The sequence below is a fragment of the Melopsittacus undulatus genome, chromosome 1 (genome assembly GCF_012275295.1).
Source record: "Melopsittacus undulatus isolate bMelUnd1 chromosome 1, bMelUnd1.mat.Z, whole genome shotgun sequence".
Taxonomy (NCBI): domain Eukaryota; kingdom Metazoa; phylum Chordata; class Aves; order Psittaciformes; family Psittaculidae; genus Melopsittacus; species Melopsittacus undulatus.
In genome coordinates, this window is record NC_047527.1 from 119,541,092 (window position 1) to 119,561,545 (window position 20,454).

At 36.5% G+C, this 20,454-nt stretch overlaps 1 protein-coding gene across 1 annotated transcript in view; it reads right to left on the reverse strand.

Moving 5' to 3' along the window:
- Positions 1-2,959: 2,959 nt before the first annotated feature.
- The window catches only part of LOC101872635 (ATP-dependent translocase ABCB1), a 42,480-nt gene continuing 24,985 nt past the window's right edge, over positions 2,960-20,454 (reverse strand). The window contains exons 20-27 of the mRNA XM_034063971.1: positions 18,609-18,812; positions 14,365-14,465; positions 12,468-12,608; positions 10,301-10,457; positions 9,646-9,843; positions 7,556-7,762; positions 6,079-6,225; positions 2,960-4,711 (exon numbers count right to left, since the gene is read on the reverse strand). Of these exons, the coding sequence (XP_033919862.1) occupies positions 4,505-4,711; positions 6,079-6,225; positions 7,556-7,762; positions 9,646-9,843; positions 10,301-10,457; positions 12,468-12,608; positions 14,365-14,465; positions 18,609-18,812 (1,362 nt within the window). The 3' untranslated portion in view covers positions 2,960-4,504. The remainder of the gene's footprint in view (positions 4,712-6,078; positions 6,226-7,555; positions 7,763-9,645; positions 9,844-10,300; positions 10,458-12,467; positions 12,609-14,364; positions 14,466-18,608; positions 18,813-20,454) is intronic.

A 20,454-nucleotide genomic window follows, 5' to 3' on the forward strand; every position in this document is an offset into this window, starting at 1 on the left:
AATACTTGAGAATGTTGAAATGATTCCTCTTGAACCAGATATAGTATTTCTTACTGATATGTGGTTATTTTGAAGCTTAACATTTGCAATATGCTTTGAGTATTGTCATGGTTTGAGCATGTTTTGAGGGTGTTTTTTGTTCAAGGTTTTTTCCAGCCAGGTGGAGGAGGGGAGTCCGGGAGGAAGGAGAGACAGGACACCTGACCCAGGCTAGTCAATGAGGTATTCCATACCATAGCACGTGATGCCCAGGATGCATACTGGGAAAGAGAAAGCTGGAGGGAGAGAGCTCTGGAGAAAAATGGAGGAGGGAGCACATGGTGCTCGGCCGGGCAGGGTGGAGTGAGTTATGGGTCGGTGGCTGGTGGGGTGTTGTATTCTTTTCACTTGCTGTTTGCTGTATCATTATTATTTGTAGTAGTAAATGGCAGTAGGGGTTTTGTGTTATGCCTTAGCTATTAAACCATTCTTATCTCAATCCGTGGGGGCTACATTCTTTGGATTCTCCTTCCTAACTCTCCGGGAGTAGGGGGACTTGGTTTAAACTACGACAAGTATTTAGAAACAAAAGCCGTGGATGAAAACAGTAGTCCAAAACTTTTGTTGACTTGATCTGAGATACAAGTTCCTTTTATTTGCATGAATATTCTGATGCTTTGCTTTTGAACATCATATGGGAATCCTGAAGCAAACACCTAAAGAGGGGTTTTCTCTATCCAGAAGACAGAGACAGATAGGGGGTTACGGGCAGGAGAACTGCAGCTGCTATTCTGATGTTTGTATGTGATAGTACAGGAATCAAAGTCATGGCCTGTGCTCAATATCATGAGCAGCTACACACACATGAACAACTCTGTTAGCACTCCATGAGGCTTCTCAGAAATGTCAACTCTGATTTTGTGCCTCAAGCACCAGACTATTTACTGACCAAACTGATATACATTTTCTTTCCAGTTGGGAGCTGAAGTTTTTAAATCCTGTAGTTATATATTTTTTCCATGAGACCATTATCTGCAGAACAGTTTTCCTATGATGCTCATGAATACACTCACCAGATGCTCATTCTTCTGAAGCAGTCTCCTTCTAGAAACAGATTTTTCCTCAGTGTAGAGTGATAAACCATCTCTGTTTCTCCACTGCAGCCAGTTTTACCAATTATATAACTAAATTCTTTTAAAATTATTAGTGCAGGTAACATAAAAGTACATTGTACATCTGTTAAAAAGTTTGTGGTATATTAAATTGAATCAAACATTGAATTTCCTGTCCATAGCTGCAAAATCAAGCAATTATGTCATGCTTTTACCTTCCATTAGCAGGAAATACTAAATTCACCTGGTGTAAAATACTGATATCAGTCATAAAATGCCTATTGTGTTGCAAGTGAAATGTTTCACTTTAACAGAGTATGTAATATAACTGTAGCATTTTATACTCAAGTTTGTTAATTTCTATGTATGTTCTTTATACATTCCATGTAGAATGTCAGACATTTTGAATATAATACCTCTTAAATAAGTAGTTCACTGAGGAAAATGGCACTCAAATTCTGTATCTGAAATCAAATTACCCACATTAAATGAAAACCTTTTGCTCTTGTAATACTCAGAGGTATTTTTAATACATGGGAAGACTCTTATTTAACCTTCTCCTTTATCTTAATGTATTTTGTTGCAAATAGGATTAAATTAGGAAGAAATAAATGAAAAGCCTTTAATTTAAATGCTAAGATAAACATTATCTACCATAGTTTATTGACTCCATTAGGACTGAGTCCTGGGTTTAGCAGTAGCAGTCATTTTTTCTCCTTCTTGGCAGCTGGTGCAAGTGCTGTGTTTTTGACTTTCGGGCTGGGAACGGTTGCTGATAGCAAGTATGTTTTGAGTTACTGCTCAAATGTTTGGTTTGTCCAAGGCCTTTTTGGAGCCTCATGCTCTGCCAGGGAGGAGAGGAAACCGGGAGGAAGGAGAGACAGGACACCTGACCCAAGCTAGGCAAAGAGGTATTCTATACCATAGCACGTCATACCCAGGAGGTAACCAGGAGAGATACCCGGAAGGGCTGGAGCTCTGGGGGGTTTGAGGAGTTATGGGTTGGTGGCTGGTGAGATGTTGTAGTCTCTTCACTTGTTATTTCCTTTATCATTATTACTACTATTAGTGGTAGCAGTAGTGATTTATGTTATATCTTAGTTATCAAACTGTTCTTATCTCAACCTGTGGGGGCTACATTCTTTGGATTCTCCTTCCTAACTCTCCAGGAGTCGGGGGAGGAAGGGTGGGAGTGAGTGCACGAGCCGTGCGGATTGATTTAAACCACGACAGACTGCTAAACAGCACAGGCTGAGAAGAGCTGCTAGCGTCTACTGCCCTAGTCAAGTTCTTAAGAACTCTGACTTCAGTAGACATGGTAGCAATGCTGTCAGGGCTGTAAACTGATACTATGCCCTTAACAGAAACGAGTGGAGATCCTGGACAGTAACCAAAACCTCATAATAACATGCTTTTTGGATTAGACAGAACACTGTGTATATTGAGTTGAAGGTATACATGAAGAAGAAAAAGAAATTACTAAAAGAAAATGCAGAATAACTTAGCTATTTTCTGAATGAATGAGGACATCATGTGGCAAATTAATGACATGGGCACAGAAAATAAAAGTCATTGATTAATAATATTTGCGATAATGAAGAAAATACCTTCCATCATGAACTCAAAGGAAACTAGTGTGAAAATTCAGACACAGAAGTATCTCCTAGCATTTAATTTTTTTCATGAGTAATTCTAGAGAAATTTTAAAGGATATTTTAGAAATTCTTTATCAGTGAAAGATTGTTCACTGCATTAAAAAAAATTAACATATTTGTCCTCTTTACTAAGCAAATGTATGATATCATTTCAACCCACAGACACTTACAGCAAATTGATTATAATTCATTCGAAATTACATCATCAAAAATTACAAAGCCTAATTTTCTTAAGAAAAGACTAAAATTCAGAATTTAGTAAAAACACCTTCCTATGTTCTCATTTGAATCTTCAGCCTATGATAAAGAATATCTATTCCATTCTTGCAATTGCAAGTATAACTTATCTATATTGTAGTGCAGACTAATAACCTTACTCATGGACAAGAACCTGACTGTATTAAGTAATACATAAATAGGAAAGAAATTTGTTAGTCAAATTGTTTTTCCATCTAAGACAGGAACAAAAAAATCATAAGTGATTCAAGAGGAATACAATGAGACTGCAACAATCAGCGTTCTGGAGTGTGGTTTTAGTACAATTTTAGGCAGTTAGGCTGTGTGTGTATAAATATCTACATGTAGATAGGACAGATCATACATATAAATCTCAGGGAATCAGAGATTGCTGTGACAGGAGGGTAGAAGACTGATTAATCAGGTCAGTTTTAAACTCAATAACAAAAATTTACTGCATAGATATTCATTAACAATATACATGGCTAATGGTTAGTTCTTAATAATTATTAATCACTATTAGTACATATTCAAGGCAGTTAGTCATCCTAAATTAGCATCTAATATACAATACCACAGAGTTGATGACATGTATGACCTGTGGTTACAGTCCTGGAGAGTCTTAGTCATCTGGAAGATCAGGTTCAAGAGCTCTTCAATGAAGGAAACTAACACTGAAAGATGCCTTCCTTCCCTCTCCTCTAAGCCCAAATTCCAGATTTTCACCTTTTATAAAACACTGTAGTTTTTAGAGGGTGCTTAGCCCTTGACCTCTGAACCCTAGAACACTGGAAGACTTGCAGATACTAGTTTCATAGGCTGCAACAGATGCCTCGCATTGCTCACCAGTTGTGAGTTGTTTTCTTACCTGTTCCTTCATTTCTGTGTTATACTTCAAGCAGTATTTTCCCAGCGCTTAAGGCTGCACGTCTTGCATGATCAGTAACTGACCATAAATGAGGTAATAGTTCTAGGACTTTTGTTTTCAGCCTGCATCCACATGACCTTTGCTGTCAACCCAGGCTAACATTCCACATCATAACAAAAGACACCTGGCATGAACCTCCAACTGACCTGTAAGTTCTTGTAACAAGTTGATAAAAAGCCTTGCACAGGCACAGTGAGGATAAGGCTTGAGGTTTGTTTCTGGCACCTGCAAAACTAATTTTACTGAGCATGAAAATATTTACAGGTTGTTTACCAGACTTGCCTGGCTAACGTGGTTTTGACAGAGTTCAAAGCAAGCTAATATTCATTATATCTGGCTTAGCGTGCTTCTACTTTTATGAGTGCAATAGGCTTTTGTGCTGGTCACATAGAAGAGTGTTTTGAATAACAAAAAATAGTAGTGATAAAATGGTACATATTTACTTAGTATTTCTTGTTTTCATAGGACTTATGAAAGGAAGGAGGAAAACCAAAAGTATAAAGACTGTATTGATATTGAAATAATTACAGTGACAAAAATAGCAGTATTGAAATAATTACAGTGACAATTCAGAGATAACTACTGCTTTTAATTTACATGTTGCATGACCCACTTTGAGCATTGACCAGAGAATAGTAGATGCCTTTTAAAGCCAGCAGTTGCTGATGGGTCCCTTGCTCTACAACCCTGCCATTTTGGACTACAGCAATCTTGTCAGCATTTTGGATGGTGGAGAGGCGGTGAGCTATCACGATGCAGGTGCGACCTTCTCTGGCTTTATCCAGTGCTTCCTGGACAATCTGCACAAAGAACAAACCACAAGGTGAACTATCATGGCAGCTGTAGTGAAATATACCTCAATTGCCACCTGTGAATTAAACTGTAATATGACAATGAGGGAAAGGCAATATCTGTGACTTTAGCTTCCTGTTTTAGAACTGGCCTGTGTTGGCAGAGTCAAAACTGTCATAGTGGATGATGCCATGACAGCCAAAAGGATGAGATAGAAACAGCTCATTACTGAGGTGCATGGCAGGAGAACAAGAGAAAATTATTAAAAATTTTGACACAGTTGGTTCTGAAAAATACTCACCACAAGGATAATTAAGCATTGGAACAGGGACAAAAGAGACTGTTGAATCTCCCTGTACATTTTCAAGGACCCTACTGGACACAGCACTAATCATTCTTGTTTGAATTCGGTATTGGCACTTGTTTGAAGAGGAGGTTTGATTAGAGACCTCTAGAGGTCCCTTCATAACTGATTAATTACATATGAGAGTTAAGTCAGTAATCTTGGGTCAACTATTATCATACTAGTTCTCATGATTTCACAGGGAGTCTCATGAATCATGTTTTTATTAAAGCTAGCACTGGCAGAAAAATACAAGAACCTCTGCTTTCTTTTCCTTATTCCTTATATTTATTAATGCAAAATAAATATGAGATTAAATTTCTGAACCTACCTGGCACATAATTAAGAAAACAAAAGAGCCTGGAATTGTTTAATGGCATTTCCCCCTCAAAACTGATATTTTCATGCATAGGTTTGACCAAAATGTAGTCCACATGGTTTGAGATTTTCATATAATGGTATTTTTTATAATATTTGCCTCATTAATAGTAAGTACTTTGGCAGAATCTGTTAATTTTCTACACCTAGCCTGTACTTCTGTTACACCAAGATTATGGCTTTAGGCTTAAAAAACAAAGAAATGTTCTAGCACTTTTTTCACTGGAAGTTTGCGTATTAGCCATGAACATATAGCAAGGACTAGAGAGTAATGGGAGTAGCAAGAAAAATTATGAAAGCAAGATTTGGCAGTTTCCTAGTTCTCTGGCAGCATCCTCAGTCTTTTCAGTTTCTGAAGTTTGAGACTTCTGATTCAATTTTGATAGCACTTTCCAATTGAAGAATTCCAAGCAAAGAAATACTTTCTTCATTGCTACTTCAACCTGCTTTCTGCCACACAGATGCAAAAAAAAATGCAGGTTATTTTTTGGCAAGGAGGAGTAAAACCTTTATATTTGTCTATTATTAGCATAAACATGTAATTTATATAAACCACTATATTTCCAGCTTTGGGCTTTAATATGTGGGAGTGAAAACAATAATTATAATACAAAGAAAGACAGACTTAGATTCTGGACTTTTGGTTCAAGTTACCTTTTCACTTTCTGTATCTAAGGCAGATGTAGCTTCATCCAGTAGCAGAATTTGAGGCTTACGTACAAGAGCTCGGGCTATAGCAATACGTTGTTTCTGGCCACCAGAAAGCTGGGTTCCTTTGTCTCCTACGCGGGTATTGTATTTCTAGAAACAATATATTAAGCTCATACTATGCATGCAAATCGATTCTGAAGCATATATTTAAGCATATGGACCCTGACGTCTATGAAGTGAACATTCCATGCCAACAGCTCTCCGAAAACAGATGACCAGCATTGCTATCTGCCACAGATATACAATTCTTTAACTAGAAGACTTCTTTGTAGCATCAAACGTTTTATAAATCCAAAGTAACAACCCCTGTAAAGTTGGAAGGCAACATAATTCTCTATCAGTAGATTAAAAAAAAACAAAGCTCATTGATAGTCTATGGCAATACTGAGGATCAAGTCCTGAGTTTAAACACTCCAAGCTAGCTATGTATAAGATGTATCAGTTTCATGCCAAATTATATATGTAGACATAGATGTTTATACATTTTGTCTATATCTATTCTACAGTTTTGGACATTTAGTTATGCCAGTTAAGGAGGAACAGTCATGTCTCTGGACAAACCAATGTATAGGTAACAGTAGTCCTTGAGGTATTACATATCTAGTTGCAAAAAGCACCAGAGTTTCATGAGATATCATTACATAACAAAATATTTCTCTGCAAAGTTTTGGAAAGAGCAGATCTTGGTAAACTATTAGAAACTAAACATGGTCTGAAAAAAATATGTTGTTTTGTGGTTTTTTTAAAGAAACGCAAAAAGCAGTCTAGGAACCTGAAATTAAGCTGAATATATATATAACTTACAAGTAAACTGGCAAACTCCTTGCTTCAGAAGTTTTGGATACAAGTTGACAGGTCAGAAATTGACTTACTTGTAAATATGTCTTGCTGTTCACTGCCAAGATTTTTTGTATGGCAGACCTTTCATCTGACACAAGATATTAACTCTTACATTATTATGTGTTGGTCAGATATATATATGAGAAAAACTTTCCTAGTATTTTTTTTAACTGTAGGAATACTAAAAATATAAATTCTGACTATGTGTAACTGGAAGAAAAGTGTAAGAATATTGTCAGTCTCGCAGAGTCTTTTACACATGCCTGAGATAAACAGGAGCTTAAAAAGAAATGCTCAACTCTTAAAAAACCTATCCCACGCTTCCAGCTCTCAGTTGTAATTGTGGATTTTCTTCCCTGACATGTTAAATGTTCAGCTCTCCACCTGACAATGGAGTCTCTCAGCATAAAAATAAGAATGGCAAACACAGTTCAGAAAGGATAGGATCTAAAAATCATTTTCAGACCTATTTGCATCTAAGGGAATGATTATATTCCAGGGAATCATAAATGGACACATTTTTAACCTGCCACAGTAAATTGCCTCCAGTTCTGCGTAGGAGAGAAAAGGAATAACTTACATCTGGCAGAGAGTCAATGAAGGAATGAATATTGGCTTCTTTTGCTGCATTAACAATTTCCTCATGTGACACCTGTCGACTGTTGTCTCCATATGCAATGTTTTCACCAATAGTGCAGTCGAACAGGATCGGTTCTTGTGAGACGATACCAATCTGAGCTCTCAGCCACTTGATATTTAGTGTCTTTGTATTTTTGCCATCAAAAAGCTGAGAAACCAAACATTTTGAATTTTAGTCACATGGCTATATGTGCATTTGAGATCTACTGTAAATTCATACACAGAAGTTGTGCAATTGCAGCTCTTTCCTTACGGATACATACTGCCTTGCCCTCCTTCCAAATTTTTCTAAGGGCTATCATGTAGAAGGTGTGGATAGTCCCTTCCGCTGCTTCAGGCCTTTTTCTTGCTTCAAGATTTAATGACGATTTTGAAGACAGTGGAAGATAGGATATACTGAGACGTCAAATAGCTTTGGGTAAAGTTCTTTCATTTATTTCCTCAGCATGAGAACTTTCCTCTATCTCACATATATATTCCCAATGAAGGAACAGATTGGCATTAGTATTCCATTTAAATAAAGGAAGAGCTGGGTTTATCCATTCACACACTTGTAAGCGAAGGATCCAGTCTTAAATTTAATCATGATGTAATGCCTGACAATGGGCAAATTTACTTCTGAATTCATTACGATGCCATTTGTAGCTAGTTTATTGGCATCTCTGTCAAACTTCTGAAAATTTGGCTACTGAGTTGCTATCATTGTCTATTAGATAAATGACAACAGATTACTTTTCTGTATAGATCAGTTTAATAATTATACAAGTAATATCAACTCAGACACAAATATATTGGATTATCCAGAGGGCTGTTACATATCCACTAGAATCACCCAGTGCAGTGCTCAGGCTCTGTGACATGATCAACTGAATAAATTGAAGAGCTGCTCCCTTCATAGCATGGCTACTGGATATGATCAATCTACCAATTCCAGTTAGTGCTAGAACAGCCAATTCACAGGCAATATAATTGTTTTTCAAAGGAAGGAGATCGTAAGAACCTGATTCAAAATCCACTGAAATGAGTGGCAGCATTTCTACATATGCGAATGTAAAGGCAGAGGGGAAAGCCTGAAGGCTGAAATTGCTTTCAACTACTTTGGAATTTGTAACCTCTTTTCCTTAGAATTCCAATGGATTTTCAGGCTGGTAATATCTGCTCCCTGTTCTTAATTTGATGTGAAAAATCACTGATGAAACTAAAGAACTCAGTTGTATGCTGCTTCTTTCTACACATCAGTTTGCTACACTGGACCTGTTTGACCATTTCCAAACTCAGAAAGATCTTGCTCGTTGCATTTAGGCCTTATTTAAGTATTGCTTTACCTTTTGTGAGCATTTCTGCAAAGACAACTTCTAAAATACTTCTTATTCTCACCTCACCCAACCCAAAATGTATGGGTTCTTTTTCAAACACAATGTCTGAGCACATTTATGTCAAATAGAAAGCAGCAATAAACAATATGTGAAAAAAAATATGTAAAGTTGCTGAATAAGTAGTGTGGGAAGACCTAGATGTATTTTCAACCAAAATTACTAGAAGTATTCTATTTGTGTTGGTACTATTATTGGTAAGTGCGCATACTCTGAAAGATGTTTCTGACAAGTAAAAATTTTGAGAAAAATATTTTTTGTTGTCAATATTCACTGTTTTAGGAAAGAAAAGATGGCAAATTCAATTACTTCATTATACAGATGCAGATACATATATTTAATAACTTCTAAAGTGTTCTTAACATAAATGCCACAGGAAAACCACTCTGAATCCAAAGCCTTCATTAGGCTGTGGATCAGGCATATTTTTACCATGCGGATCTTGTCTTATGAATTCATCATAATGTGAGAAACAGGGCCTTTTCCCATTATATTATTTATCACATTTAAATAAAGAGCTCTGATGAGCCACTGTTTGTCTTTAACATGAAAAATAGGTTTAAAATAAAACTAGGAATATCTATTATACTTTATTGCATCAAACCAAATAAGCACACCCTCACTTAACATGTTGACATGTTCTTACGAAAATACGTACCATTTCTCCACCAAGTGGATCATAAAATCTCTCAAGCAGCTGAATAACAGTGCTCTTTCCACAGCCACTGCTACCAACAAGAGCCAGAGTTTGCCCCTTTTCTACTTTTAGATTCAAACCTTGGAGGATTTTGACTCCTGGTCTATTCGGGTAGTTAAATTCCACATCTTTGATCATTACGCTTCCTCCAAATGTTTCCTACAATTGAAATAATGTCAGTATTACATCTTTAAGATGATTTAACAGAGGATTCAAAAAGAATTGCCAACGTTTTTCCCTCCCTCCCTCATGCTCACTGAAATCAACAGCTTTTCATTTGGTGGAACATTGACATTAACCTGGTGATTTGAATCTTTGCGAAGCTACAAAATCAAAGTACAGCACTGAACTACTTTGAAAATGCTCATAATTCTGCTGATTGGATTCCACACAAGTTGCACCTTAACCAGATTTTCAACACAAATAACATTTAGGCAGTGTAGCAAAAGCTGGACTCACAATAGAGAACATAGTCCACGGTGTGTTTAGGTAAAGTGTTGAGAAAACATTGACATAAGGAAGTAAGCAGAAAGAGAAGAAAAATCAGTTTGGAGTGAGAAGAATACTGTCCATATTGGCAATAAATAATATTGCCCATTACACTTGGCTTACTTACAGGCTTCTCTCCTTCTTCGCTGTAACTGTCTATTAAGGGTACTCTTTCAAACAGCAGAAACAAGTGGGTTGCTGATATCTTTGCTTTGGCATAGTCTGGAGCAAAAGAACTGGTTTGTCCTAGTGCCATTGCACCAAATACAACAGCTGAAAACACTCTATAAAAAGAAATCGGGGGTGGGGGGAGAATCAATAAAAAGACAATGAAGAAAAAGTCAATGGAAATGAGACTGTAGTCTACTTTTTCTTTACTCAGAGAAAAAAGGGGGTTATATTTAAAAAGAATAAAGTAGTAACCAACTATAACTGCTTTAAATACTCATTTAGCTTCAGAAATGTCTTTTTATTCTCTTTTATGGACACAAGATAAACAAGACTCCATTCCAAATTCAGTGTTTTCATTACTTATTAGGACTAATTTCTTTAATTACTGATACTGGTTAACTGCATTAAGTCCCAGTTGGGGCTAGGAGGAAAGTGGTTTCTTCTCTATGGTTCAATGACCTCTGGAAGTTAGTGATTAATTTTTAAGGCATCAATGAAAATAAGAAATCAAGCATGTAATAAGGTGACAGTAAAGATTTAAGTTGCTATGACAGCTTTGCTGGAAAGAAACTGAAGGGTTCACAACACAAAAAAGAAGATTGAAAACTGTATTATTGCTGTTTTATGGTGAATTTAGATGTACCTTTACAGGCTACATTAGAATGGTTTAAAAACCTGATGACCTCAGCTATGAATTACTGCCACACCACATAAAATTACTCATCACTGAGAAGGGGAAATTGACTTATGAGAACTCTTAGCCTGTGTTAAGGCAAAGTAAAATTAATTTATATTATTTTTATGTTTTCTCTTTAAAGCTTTGTAAGCTAATCTGTATTATTCTGCATTTGAACAGCTTTGAAGGGCTCACACAGTATTAGGTGAGACAAACTGAGGCACAGGAAGTACACTCACCGAGCTGGCTAGAGATGTTCAGTTAGCTGCTGGGATGCAGATACTTTCTAATATCTAGTATCAGTCAAAATAAGCTGTGTTATCTACCCTTAATCAGGTTGTCAATAAGATTTTGTATTGATTGGCCTTTGTTAGATATTCAGGTCACTGATATCCATACTGGTAGAATCTCACTCTTTTCTTACTTGTTTCCATGGGCCTGTATTGAGTTAGTGCCTTTTAAATTACAAATTATATTTATTCTGAGTTTATGTACGATCTAGAGGAATGGAACTTTGGTTATGATAGGGGCTCTTAGGTATTATGGTAAATGATCAGATAAACAGTGATTATAAACCCAAAATATAAAAGAAAGAGGCTAAGTATAAGCTATAATTTCAAAATTATTCCTTTCATTTTGTAGTTTCTGCCCTTAAAAGCCTATATAAAGTGCCCTCAGAGACAAATAATTGTACTATTCCTTGTGTAACTTCAGATTGCAATGGATGCATTTTCTAAGAATACTGCAAATCAGAATCATATTTTATTTGCAGTATCCATCTAAATTAAAAATAAAATGCTCTACCTGACTATGGGTTTGTGCAATAATCTACATACTGCTCTTGCATGCATGGTTTGTACTTCCATTTCCCATTTTACTGATTTAAGTGAACAAGCTTCTTCTCAAAAAGTCATCTAAAATAATTCAGCTATCTTTCACTTTTAGTGAACAGCATCCACCTTATGGAATCCCGTTACCCAACTATTTAACGTGTATTTTAGAGTATATTTCAAATTTCAATTAAGAAACTTGACACAGAAATAAAGATGCTGGTGACTTAATCTTTAAAAAGATTTTTAGAATATTATTACGCTTCAATAAACAGGTACAACTATGTTTTTTACAGACCATACAAAGGACCTCAGAGCTACATGAACAAAAGGATTGTGAGAATAAAAAAAGTGGCATAAGTAGGATACTGTTTCAAACTCTGGAAAACATAATGGTCCCAAATAAATACAGAAAAAGAAATCCAAAATTACGTCTATCCAAAAAGCTCAGATTCTGCAGTCACCTGAAGTATCTACTTTGTAATATGCTTTCAATATATTTAATTACAGAAGAATTTGTCTGTTTCTCATAGCTTACTCAATGGGTTAATATCTCCAGCAGCAAACAAAGACAATTATCTGGACTGGCAGAAAAAAATTGCAAAAGAGATACTTACAAAAACACACTTTTAAACTCCATGTGTCCATTTACCACTAGATAGGCACCAAACCGGAAACAGCCAGCATAGGTAAAGAACATCATTGCTTGTGAAAGGGCAAAACAAAATCCAAATATATGTGCCTTCTTCACAGAATTTCTGTAAGAAAGAATGCATATTTTCATAAAAATGTGCAACCATACTGATGTCCTGATTTGCAAAAAAAACAATTAATTGACTTTAGGTCATACTGTAACAGGTGGGAACTGTACTCAAACAACAGAATCCCCTGTCTCCTATTAGACTGTGTTCAAGAGAAAGTTTTGTTTCCAGAATTTTATTTAATTTCAAGAACAGCTTTGAGTATGGTCCAGAAAAAGATGACAACTTAACTGCTATGTATAATTATTGTCTTACCATTTCCTAGTTTGAGTGTTAAAACACTTTTCAGTTCAGTCCATGATTATCACTTTGAAATATAAATAACACATCTGAAATGGTACTACTGCATCACATAAAAAGAAAAAAAACCCAAAGAGCAGAACTCATAGCTCATCTGCAGCTAAAGCCAAATTTTTGCATCTTTTTTGCTTTAGTTGCAATTTTATGTTGAAGAAGTAACAAAGATATTAAGCAGTCCAATACTATATACGTGAAAATCTGTTTCTTTTCAATGTAATCAGTCAAAACTCCTCTCTCAGATAAGATTAAGCCTGCAAGTATGAGGCAGAAACTATGCCTATAACTAAAAGCAAGGCAGAGAGAAAATTTTCTGTAACTATGAATGACACCAGAAAAAAAGAAGGAAAATATTTTAATGATATTGATGCTACCCACAGGTCACAGCTGCATGGTTCCTTCTGGAAAAAAAGCCCAAACAGTACAAACAAAAGCCAGATTCACAAATGTGGGTTTTGTTGACTAAGAGGTTGTTGTGACTTCTGACAGATTTGTGCATTAATCCAGAATAACAGAAGACCTAAACTCGATTTTTATAATATAGAATATCCTTGCCTAATCAGTGGCTTAACATGCACTGAAACATTAACTGAAAAATCCATGTCCTTCTTCTTCCAAACAAAATGACCATAAGGCAGTAAATTCTTATTTATAATAGAACAACATTAAGATTAAAGTCTTGGAGCAATCCCATCAATGTCACCTTGAGAATGGTTATGTGATGTTCTACATGTTGTGACATAAGGACTCAAAACCCAGCAGCCTGAGAAAAAAGCTAAGTAATAAATTTTATGACTTGCACTGTGCTCTAACTACACAGTTATTTTGGTGGATGTATTGTCAGTACCCCTACTTGTCTCCCATTATATCTGTGTGCATATGCTGTCATTTCCTTTCTTTTCTCATGGATATCTGGAAATGAAACTTTGAATTCCAGAGCAATAAAATCTAATTGACAGTATGTTTTTAGTTTTTTACTGTAAGACTTTTTAAAATTGATTTAGTCCAGGCAGATTTATATTCCTTGGGTTTAGTCACAAATAAATAAGTAATTATTCCAATGTTTTCAATCCTATTCATATTTTGAAAAATGGCTTAATGAAATATTCAGCTTACATTTAAAAATTTTAAATTAAATATATAAACCACTTCAGGTAGGAGTTGAGATTAGCTGACTTATAAAGTTCACCTAAACTAACATTTTTCCAAGCCAAGTGACTTCACAATAGAAGATATTAATATTATCACAGAAAATTAATTAAATCAAGGAACAAAAAATGTTGGCTGTTGGTTGCATTTGTTAACAAAAAATATGCAAATATTTACATTAATTCTGAGTTATGATACATTAAATCACACACAGTAACAAATAAATCCATGTTTGTCCAAGTAAATGTTTGTAATTTATTCTATTATTTAAGTACAAACTTTTTTAGCTTGGTTATTGTTATTATACCTGTATGGTACATGCAAATGTTCTCCATACATCGACTCAAATTTTCTTTCTCGGGTCAGACTAACAACAGTTCTAATATTTTCTATGGCTTCTGTAGCAATCTGCAATAGGAGCACAAATGTTTTAATCAAAATTTAAGATTATGTTGCAATTCTTCATGCTAAACTAATAAGAATATTCTGTTAGAATATAATTCTGGGTTTTTTTTTGTGGTAATTGTTTTTAAAATAATTGACCTCTGATATCAAAAGCAAGTATTTCACACTTTAATTTTTATGACAGGGAGATTTTCTGATGATGCTCAGGATTTTCTGGGAAGAGCTCTTTAATATCCTCCAAATAAGTAGTGAAAAAACATTAGACAGCAGTTACATTTATGAAGAAGATATTCAATATGAAAAATGGCAATTTAGCATTCAACTTCCAACCCACTGAGTTTAGGCTATAATAAGAAAGGGAAAGTGACTTCTGTGTTTAGAGCCTAATTTAGATCTCTGAAGTAAATATTTGTTCTGACCAATAATATCTTCTTCAAACTTGCAGATTCTTTAGACTTCAGTCATTTGCATACAAAGAATCAAGGTGTGGAGAGGCCACAGTTTCTTTTTTTCCAAGAAACTGAAAATGTTTTTTTAACATCCTAAAACCTATAAAAAATCAATCTTCTTTTATATTTCAATTTTAGAAAGCATAGAATAGATACACATCTATTTTACACAACACTATTACTGCATTTGGTGTGTTACATAGCTCATACTTTCCACGAAGCTCTTCAAGAACCAGTGTTTTGGAACAGTCTTATGAAGCTAGTTCCTTGAACCCCCATTGTTTCAAGTTCATGCTCAGAATTCAGCAAAAGGCCTTTTTCTACACAAAGCTTTCTGAACTGAGCACTTACACAAAAAACAGAAGAGAAGCTTCAGGGAGAAGCACAAGCACTTTTAATAAGTTCTTGTACTACAATAGGCCTCTTAGTCTCACTCCAGTGCCTGGCAAAATCATGGAGAAGGTTATTCTGGGAGAGACAATGCAGTTGTTGGTCACAGCCAGCATAGGTTCCTGAGAAGAAAGTCCCATTTAACTAACTTGACTTCCCCTTGTGACTAGGTTACCAAAGGAAGCCAGTGTGTTTGTGGGGCTTTTCTTTTTTTAAAAAAAATTTAGCAATGCTTTTGACACTGTCTCTTGCACTATCCTTCTGGACAAGATTTCCAGCATACAGCTAGGCAAGTCCATAATACGCTGGGTGAACAACTGGCTGATGGATTGGGCTCAAAGAGTTACAGTAAATTGGAGTTGAATCAGGATGGTGGCCAGTGAATAATGGGTTCACCAGGGCTCAGTTTTAGGGCCAGTGCTCTTCAATGTTTTTATAAATTATCTGGATGCAGGAGTAGAATGCATCCTAAGTAAGTTTGGTGATGATACTGAATTAGGAGGAGTTGTGGACTCCCTCACGGTTTAAAGGGAACTTAGAGGGAGATTTGAATAGATTAAAGAGCTGGGCAGTTACCAACCATATGAAATTTAACAAGAGCAAGTGCCACATTCTGCACCTGAGACAGGATAATCCTGGTTACACATACAAATTAGGGGTAAAATAGAGCAGCCCTACAGAGAGATTTGGAGGTTTGGGTTGATGGCAAATTGAACATGAGTTAACAGTGTGCCCTGGCAGTCAAAAGGGCCAACTGTGTCCTGGTGTACATCAAGCACAGCACAGCTTTCTGGTTGAGGAAGGCGACTGTCCCACTCTACACTGCAATGGTGAGGCCCCATGCGGTTTTGGACACCTAAATACAAGAAGGACATTAAGCTATTACAGTGTGTCCAAAGGATAGTGACCAAGATGGTGAAAGGTCTTGAGGGCAGGACTTACGAGGAGCAGCTGAGGTCACTTGTTTTGTTTAGCTTGGAGAAAAGAAGGCTGAGGGGTGACCTCATCACAGTACACAACTTCCTTAAGGGGGCAGCACAGGGGGAGATGCTCCAGAGAGCTCCAGAGAGGATCTCCTCTTTCTGGTGATCAGTGACAGGACATGAGGAAATGGAATGAAGTTGTGTCAGAGGAAGTTCATATTGGACATTAGGAAAATGCTCTTCACTAAGAGGGTGGTTGGTCACTGGAACAGGCTCCCCAGGGAAGTGGTCATGACACCAAGCCTGTCAGAGTTCAAGGGGCATCTTGATGACACTCTTAGTCATATGGTTTAGCTTTAGGTAGTCCTGTGAGAAGCAAGGAGTTGGACCTTCCAACATGAGATATTCTATGTTTCTGATTCTGGGAACAGAATGAATTTCTGTTCTGAAAATTGACTCTGTAAATTCACTTACAGGACATCAAAGTTGTGGCAATTGACCATACAGTTGAAATGCCTCCATTTTAAAACAGGGAAAAGAAAAAATATTCTCCACACTACACTCCACACTCCACACTTAGTTTTCTAAGGTATCTAAACCACAGACCTGAAAACATTTTTCTTTATGAATTGTCACCAAAGATTTTTAAACTGTGGTACTGTTATCTTTGTTCTAAAATATAGCGATATAATTGTCTTATAGCCTCAGTAATGCTTGTGCCACTGTTTGAAAATTTGCACATAATTGACTAATTCATTGATTTGAATGTAATAATGCAATGTTAATGATCACGAAGAAATTAAATTGATTTTTTTTCTTCTTAGTTATATTGTCTCACCAAAAGCAAATTTTCCAAATAGAACAACATATTCACTGAAAACTGCTTTTTAAAAATGGTCATTGAATAAAATGCCTGAAGTTTAGTGTAGTCTAGGTAAAATCACACATTTTTGTAACACTTGTGTTAATTCTTCACAATCTACGACATTAAGAAAGGCTGTAGTCCCTATTGCAAGAATTTTGAACCTTTTTTCTGTTGTATCTTACAACAAAACAATATGAAATAAATGCTCAGTCATTATAAAGAAGAAGCAGAAGAAATGTAGTCAGCTGAAAGGAAAGGAAATTCATCCTTTGGCTTGTATGAAAAAGCCCATGGAAAGATCATTATGCACAATTCCCTGCACACTTGGAGGGACAAAGACGTTTTTCAGCATCTTTATCTACAGACATAATAGAAGGAATCAAAACCCATTTAGTAGATAGGAGTTACGGGGCAGGAGGTGGGGGAGATGTCAAATCCAGATTGAGACATAGGAATTTAGGTGTCTAAACTACCAGTGTACTCAATGGATACACATTCAACAGAATTAGAAAGCAATTCAGTTGCCTGTGCATTATGTGCCTACCAGTCTGTTTCTGCAAGATTGTTGACTGAAGAGGGAAGGACTCTAATTCAACTGCCCACATATTGGCAGCTTGTGCCACTGGAGATCCTCCAGGATACTCAAGATGTTTGGGTAAGGCATGGCAGATATGACATAAAACATAGAGTGAACCCATATCCTTTTGAAACGGCAGCTAGAGACCACCCAGAGACTATTGCATCTCCAATAACTATAAGGGCACATTAGACTACTAGCAAATATGCAGACACAAACATTTAAACACTAAATTGGGAGGTTAATACAATTCCTTATGCGCATGGCTTTAGATAAACTATTTTCTTCTCAGCAACTTTAAAAAACAGTATGACATATGAGGGGATTTTAGAAAAATTTTACCTTGAAGACAGCAATATCAGGGAAGTGATGAAATAGTTGTTCTGTCCCAGAAGGGTTTTTGGAATAAATTGACATGAAATGCCTTTATCTAATTTCTTAAACAAGAGTCTAGCCTTCTCGATTTTCAGTTCTTCCACTCAGGAAATAAAGGAATGGAAAACAAACCAAGAAACCAGTAGGTATGTATGTATTATCCCTGCAAACATTAATAAGATGAAAGAGAAGGAAAAAAAAAAGACCAGTATAATACATGTAAGACAGATGACATGCCAAAAAGGGATGACAGAAAAGAAATAAGAGAATGTCAAAACGAAGAGGGTCGCAAAATTAGGAAAACAGAGATGATCAGAACAGGAAGGAGAAAATAACATGCCAGAGGAGTGTTTAGCACATTCTGGGGTTTACCCAGAATAAATAACATTCAATTATTATTGAAGAAGTGCTATGCTCTGTAGGTCTACAAGTGTAACTACATAGTTTAGCTGTCCCTGGAAGTTACATATTATGATATGTTCCCGTATTTCAAAGTAATACATCCATCAACAATGTTTTGGCAAATGTGATTGTAGCCATTACAGAAACAAACTTCGGTAGACTCACCTTTCCTGCAGCTTCCAGCTCTACTTTATCTTTTTTAGTATGTCCAGCCAACATCTTTATTTCAATCATTCCTGCCACTGCAATGATTGGCACAACAGCTAAAAGTAGTAGGGTCAGTTGCCAGCCATAAATTAGTGATATAATAATTCCAGTTCCCAGGTTAGCTACATTTTGCGTAATTAATGCCAATCTGGCACCAGTTGCCTGGAAGAAGAAAAGACATTTCTTGCTAAAGTAACTGCAAATTAAGTAAGGAAAGCATTTTCACCTATAATATTCCTGATTCTCAAGACATAATTTAGAAAGTCTTAGCTCAATTTTGCTATTTCTCAAAATCGGATTTTCTTCAATGATTGTGTAAAAAATCATCTAGATCACATTTAATTCTGCTCTCTCTATATTCTGATTACTTAAATTTGCACTGTAATTTCTAAATTCTGCTCCTGAAGCTGAACAGGCTTTACCCATATCACATATTTACATTTACAGCTAAATATTAAGATCTGTCACATTTTGTAGATCATGCAGCTGGCTTTAGAAGTCATCACCCAATGAATAATAAATTTAAATATTTAACTTCTACTATGCAATTAAGGCCAAAGATATTACAGAACTCCTCAGTTCAGCGAAAAAGCACATAACTTCATGTAGCAGTAAAAATTTACTTACACATACACAAATCGTTCCATTAAGTACTCTTTAGATTAATACTAGAGACCCCTGAAGGTCCACAAAATGCTTTTAAAGAATCTCCAAAAAGTAACACGAGGATGTCTATTGCTACTATGCCTGTTTTTCTTTTTCATATAAGGGATCCATACAATCAAAAAAATAGCAGGAAGTTACAAAATGAACAAATTTAGATGTGTAACTTTAGGTAAATAATATCTCTCTAAAGATAATTTTATCTAAAGAGATTCCCAGTGAATTTGTTTAATAATGATCACAATACAGCTCAATAGTAAACTTAAAAAAAGTTTACTTGGAAAATATTTTGTCAAACTCAAGACTCTTATCCAACCTTGGAACAATCTTGGAGCAGATTCTCCTGGAAGGCATGCTAAGACACATGAAAAACAAGGTGCTTGGTGACAGCCAGCATGGCTTCACTAAGGGGAAATCTGGTAGCCTTCTACGATGGGGCTACAGAACTGATGGACAGGAGTGGAGCAGTTGATGTCATCTACCTGGACTTGTGCAAAGCTTTTGACACTATCCCACATGACATCCTTGTCTCTAAATTGGAGAGACATCAGTTTGATAGGTGGACCACTCAGTGGATAAAGAAATGGCTGGCTGGCTGCACGCAAAGAGTTGTGGTCAATGGCTCAATGTCCAGCTGGAGACCAGTAATGAGTGGAGTCCCTTAGGGATCAGTGCTGGGACTGGTGTTGTTCAACATCTTTGTCGGTGACATCAACAGTGGGATTGAGTGCGCTCTCAGCAAGTTTGCCAATGACACCAGGCTTTCTGGTTCGGTTGATGTGCTGGAGGGAAGGAATGCCATCCAGAGGGACCTTGACATGCTTGTAAGGTGGGCTGATGCCAACCTTATGAAGTTTAACCATGACAAGTGCAAGGTCCTGCACCTGGGTTGGAGCAATCCCAGGAACAGCTACAGCCTGGGCACAGAAGAGATTCAGAGCAAACCTGTGGAGAAGGACTTGGGGATCAGTGTTGGTCGATGAGTAAATGAACATGAGTCGGCTTCAGTGTGCACTCGCAGCTCAGAAAGCCAGCTGTATCCTGGGCTGCACCAAAAGGAGCATGACCAGCAGGTCAAAGAGGTGATCCTGCCCCTCCACTCTGCTTTCGTGAGACCTCACTTGGAGTATTTTGTGCAGTT